The sequence below is a fragment of the Malus sylvestris genome, chromosome 11, assembly GCF_916048215.2.
Source record: "Malus sylvestris chromosome 11, drMalSylv7.2, whole genome shotgun sequence".
NCBI classification, from domain to species: domain Eukaryota; kingdom Viridiplantae; phylum Streptophyta; class Magnoliopsida; order Rosales; family Rosaceae; genus Malus; species Malus sylvestris.
In genome coordinates, this window is record NC_062270.1 from 30,488,857 (window position 1) to 30,493,562 (window position 4,706).

General features: G+C 36.5%; 1 protein-coding gene across 1 annotated transcript; it reads left to right on the top strand.

Moving 5' to 3' along the window:
* The first annotated feature begins 443 nt into the window (after positions 1-443).
* Positions 444-2,432, top strand: LOC126589741 (cytochrome P450 71AU50-like). Its single transcript, XM_050255129.1, has 2 exons — positions 444-1,383; positions 1,652-2,432. Exons 1-2 carry the CDS (start codon positions 502-504, stop codon positions 2,264-2,266), a joined length of 1,497 nt encoding a protein of 498 aa, XP_050111086.1. The 5' UTR covers positions 444-501; the 3' UTR covers positions 2,267-2,432.
* Positions 2,433-4,706: the final 2,274 nt, after the last annotated feature.

Sequence of the window (4,706 nt, forward strand, 5' to 3'; positions counted from 1 at the left end):
TTTTAAGTATAAATAAGCACTTATTTAACATATAAAAAATTTACTTAAATCCGTCTAGGCCTCCGCCTAAGTCCCGCCTAGCCATTAGGCCTCAGCTTGTCGCCTAACTAGCGTCTAGTATCTTTTAGAACTTTACCAAATTTGCAAACCAAATTACATGCCACTAATATGAAATAAGCACGTTAATCTACACTTAATTAATAATCCAATCATCAATAACCACATCGTTTGATTTACAAAATTGATGTAAAAATTTAATCTCTCTAACATTATTCATTAAAAAATATTCTGGATTTTCTCATCCACAATTAATATGTTTGAAATTAGCTGGCCGACCTTTCCAAATGAAAGTTTACAGGATTGTCTCATCCACAATTATTATGTTTGAAACTAGCTGGTTGACCTTCCACATTATAGCTCTATAAAATCAAGCACCAGCTAGCATTCATAATACTCAAAGAAACAAATTGAGAACTCCCAAAGAGCGCAATATATATCAATATGGCACTTTGGGTTTGGTTAACAATTGGGGTGCTTGCCCTTGTTCGCATCGTGCAAGCATGCATATCAAAAGGCAAGAACAAAAACAAGATGTTACCTCCTGGTCCGAGAGGGTTTCCTATTTTTGGCAGCCTCCATTTGTTAGGGAAGTTCCCTACCATGGATCTTCATCAACTAGCCCAGAAATACGGTGACATCATGTACTTGAGGTTAGGCCTCCAGCATACCGTGGTCGTCTCGTCCACACGAGCGGCCGAGCTGTTCCTCAAAACCCACGACCTTAACTTTGCAAGTAGACCACCTAATGAAGGTGCAAAGCACCTCATCTTTGGGCAAAGAAGCTTGAGCTTTGCTGAGTATGGCTCGTATTGGACCAACATGCGAAAGATTTGCATGCTCGAATTACTTAGCAACCAAAAGATCAACTCTTTCAAGTCCATGAGGAGAGAAGAGGTTGCTCTCTTGATAAAATCTGTTCAAGACGACGCCAATAGTCGACGCATTGCTAATGTGACTGACAAGGTCTCGTCGCTCGGGATCAACATGACCTGCCGGATGGTGTTTGGGAAGAAGTACAAGGACGAGGAGTTTGGCGGGAGGGGTTTCGCGTCTGTGATGAAAGAGGGTATGAAACTAGCAGCAGCACCTAACTTGGGAGATTTCATTCCTTGTATTGCACCGCTTGACCTGCAAGGGCTCACTAAAAAAATGAAGGCTGTTAACAAGGCGTTTGATGAATTTTTTGAGAAGGTTATTGACGAGCATCTTCAATACAAGGATAAAGAAAGAACAAAGGACTTCATCGATGCCATGCTGGCCCACATGGGGTCTGAAGGATCCGACTACCGAATCGAACGCTTGAATATCAAAGCCATGATGTCGGTGAGTGTACATATCATCATTTTACATATTTGTCTTTTCATTCTTGCTTGACTTCAAGTTCAAACGAAATCGTTTCTGGTTAGACAATTTAACATGATGTGGTCAAAGATTGTTATTTTGAACCATTAGGTCGACTTTTTTTTTAATATACTAGATTGACAGTTGACGATATAAATTTGTGATTTAATATGGACATTAAATTATCATTTATGTACATGTGTCGCGTTATTATATGTACTTCATCTAGCAATGAAAAATTTATTGGCAGGACATGTTCGCGGCTTCAGCGGACACATCATCAACAACAGTCCAGTGGGCGCTCTCGGAACTCTTGAGGCATCCACAGGTTATGAAGAAAGTCCAAAAGGAGTTAGAAAATGTTGTAGGCCTCAAAAGAATGGTGGAGGAATCAGACATGGAGAAATTAGAGTATTTGGACATGGTAGTGAAGGAAACCATGAGGCTACATCCTGTGGTACCATTGTTGCTTCCTCATGCAGCCATCGAAGATTGCACTGTCGATGGCTACCACATACCGAAGAAGTCACGCGTTATTGTAAATGCGTGGGCAATCGGGAGAGACCCGAGTGCTTGGGAAGATGCAGAGAAGTTCGTACCAGAGAGGTTTGAGGGTAACAATGTTGATGTTAGAGGACACCACTTTCAGCTTGTACCGTTTGGCTCTGGCAGAAGACGTTGTGTTGGAATGCAGTTAGGGATTACTGTGGTACACTTTGTGTTGGCACAGCTTGTGCATTGTTTTGATTGGGAACTTCCAGATAACATGCTGCCAAATGAGTTGGATATGACTGAGGAGTTTGGTCTAGTAGTTTCAAGGGCTAAGAATCTGCTCGCTATTCCCTCATATCGCCTTCAGAATTGATCATGGATGTTGTGGACTAGCTATCTTTTCTGTTTTTTTTTTTTTTTTTTTCCTTTTTACTGTTTACATTTGTTTTCTTCACTTGATGAGGAGAACAAGCACTGGTATAAATTAAATAAGTTTGTGTCAAATTTTCAATAATGAAAAGTCGTGTATTAATGTGAAATCCCGTCTCTAGAATTTCATTATATAATTATGTATTTCATTATTTAAATTCATATTTTGTAATTATGTGATTTTTATTTTAAATCAAATTTCGTTGATTTTAGAGTTTTATTTACTTAGTTACAAAGTTCGAATTTTCATAAGCAATCATTTAAAAATCGTCCTTTAGTGTTCTCAAATAGAGCTCAATCTCACGAGGACGCAAGTGAAAGCCATTCGAGAATCAGAGCGATAACGAAGAAGTTACAGACGTCGAAAGTTCAATATAAATAATATAGAAACCCTATTATAATATAATATGTAGATGGGTACATGAATAGTTCTTTACTATTCATCTGCAGAAAAATCACATGGATTACTATTTTTGCAAAGCAATTTCCCTATTCCTTAGAAGAAGCTTGTGTAAAGTAAATGGTGTTGCTACATTATTTTATTCGATGAAAACCTCTATGTAAGGAGGTTCATTCGTTCATTGCAAACAAATGACTCCTAATATCAAAGAAGAAAGAAAGAGAGAGAAAGAAAAGAAGAGAGATGTGGAGAAATTACTAGTGAGCTGGGCTAGAGAGAAGAGAGAAAATAGGGAGAGTTATCATTGTACTCCTATTATTTCAAATAATGAAAGAAAGAATTACTGCTGCTCCTTGGAGGACGTAGGCATACTTGCCGAAACTCATAAACATTGTGTCTTATTTATTTTATTCTGCCGCACATATCTTCAATTTCACAACACAAGAAGCTCTCGTGTCAGTGAAAACACACAAAGCCATAAACCCAGTGAAGCACTGTTTACCTCTATCAGTTGAAACCTCACAGATAAGAAATTCTCTCATTTTATCCTCATACTAATCTTCTTAAACTAAGTATATATCTTGTTATATAACTATATATATCATTCTTTGCAGAAACAAAAAAGGTACATACTTGAAATTCGCTAAAAAAAAACAGTTGTGTTACGAACTTTGAAACTCCGATTTCCTGTGCTCAAACAGAAATTTTCCTTCCTAGATCTTGTTCCTTATCCTTTTTCCTATAACACATCAAAATCTCATAAAGATCCAATGGTTAATTCATTCCAGATCTTAGAAATACTATTATAGACCTGAAATCTGCAAAAAAATTGGCAGCTAGGTTAATGGCATTTAAACTCGAACTTCCCAAACTCGGATTGAAACGTTTTCTTTATTGGAGTTGTTCATTACCCTCTTGTTGATACTATGCTAAAATTTGGGTCAGATCCAATGGTTTGACATATGATTTCATTTTGTAGACAATAATCAAGTGAGACAGGCTTAACTGGTTCCCTTGTGTGATTTTGAAACTCTATGTTCTTGCCCATAATTGCCTTGTGTGATTTTAGAGCTTAAAAGAAGGATGGACTACGAACGGCTTGATCCCGTTTGAGAGTACGTAGATGGTCTAACATACAGGTTAGATGCAGCCTTGTGTACAGAAAAAGTTTTACACTATTGACACATTTTTCATGTTTTGGTCATGTCTCGGAGGCGAGGCATGAAGGATGAAAAAGTATGTGGTGACTTCATGTGTCGATCCTAAACGTAGATCAGGATTAGGGTGTGACAACGTAACAACCTTAACAACATACTACACGAGCTCTTATAAAAGGAAGTTGATTTTTAACATACCTTTTAACATTTACACCCTTCTCTATTTTTCGATCATCGAATTGAATAAATCAAACAAAAACAATGAACCTGATGAAATAAGAGTGAATAGAATAGAAAAAGGGCTCCTTACAAAAAACCAAAGATGTGCCATTACTATTCCAATTCACTTTAATCACTTGTCCTGTATAGAAAAAAAAGGTAATCCTAGGTAAACAAAAATTTTAGGTTAAATTTGCAAATCAAATAATGTGTCACCAATAGGAAATAAGCACGTTAATCAATACTTAACTAGTAATCCAACCATCAACAACCACATCACTTAGTTTACAAAATTTGGTTAATCTGGTCTACCTAACATTATCCATACAAAAAACCACGCAATTGTTGAATTAAGGTGCAGTTAGATCCATGTCCAAAAATCCAAGTTGCTTTTTTAAATTGAGTCTAATTGTTACTAACTATATCATAAGAAGGTTAAACAAACTTCCAATCGAAACACAGTTAAGATAGAATTGAATACAACTAATTATGAAGAGGCAGATTACAAGAAAAATATATCTATAATATAGGTTAGTTAAAAACGATTTATCTGCGATATAGGCAGATTATCGACAAAAATAATCTATAATAGACGTATTTTAAATAAG

Coding starts and splice junctions, on each gene's coding strand:
- LOC126589741 (XM_050255129.1), top strand. CDS start 502: ATGGCACTTTGGGTTTGGTTAACAATTGGGGTGCTTGCCCTTGTTCGC. Junction 1,384..1,651: donor ATATCAAAGCCATGATGTCG/GTGAGTGTACAT, acceptor ATTTATTGGCAG/GACATGTTCGCGGCTTCAGC.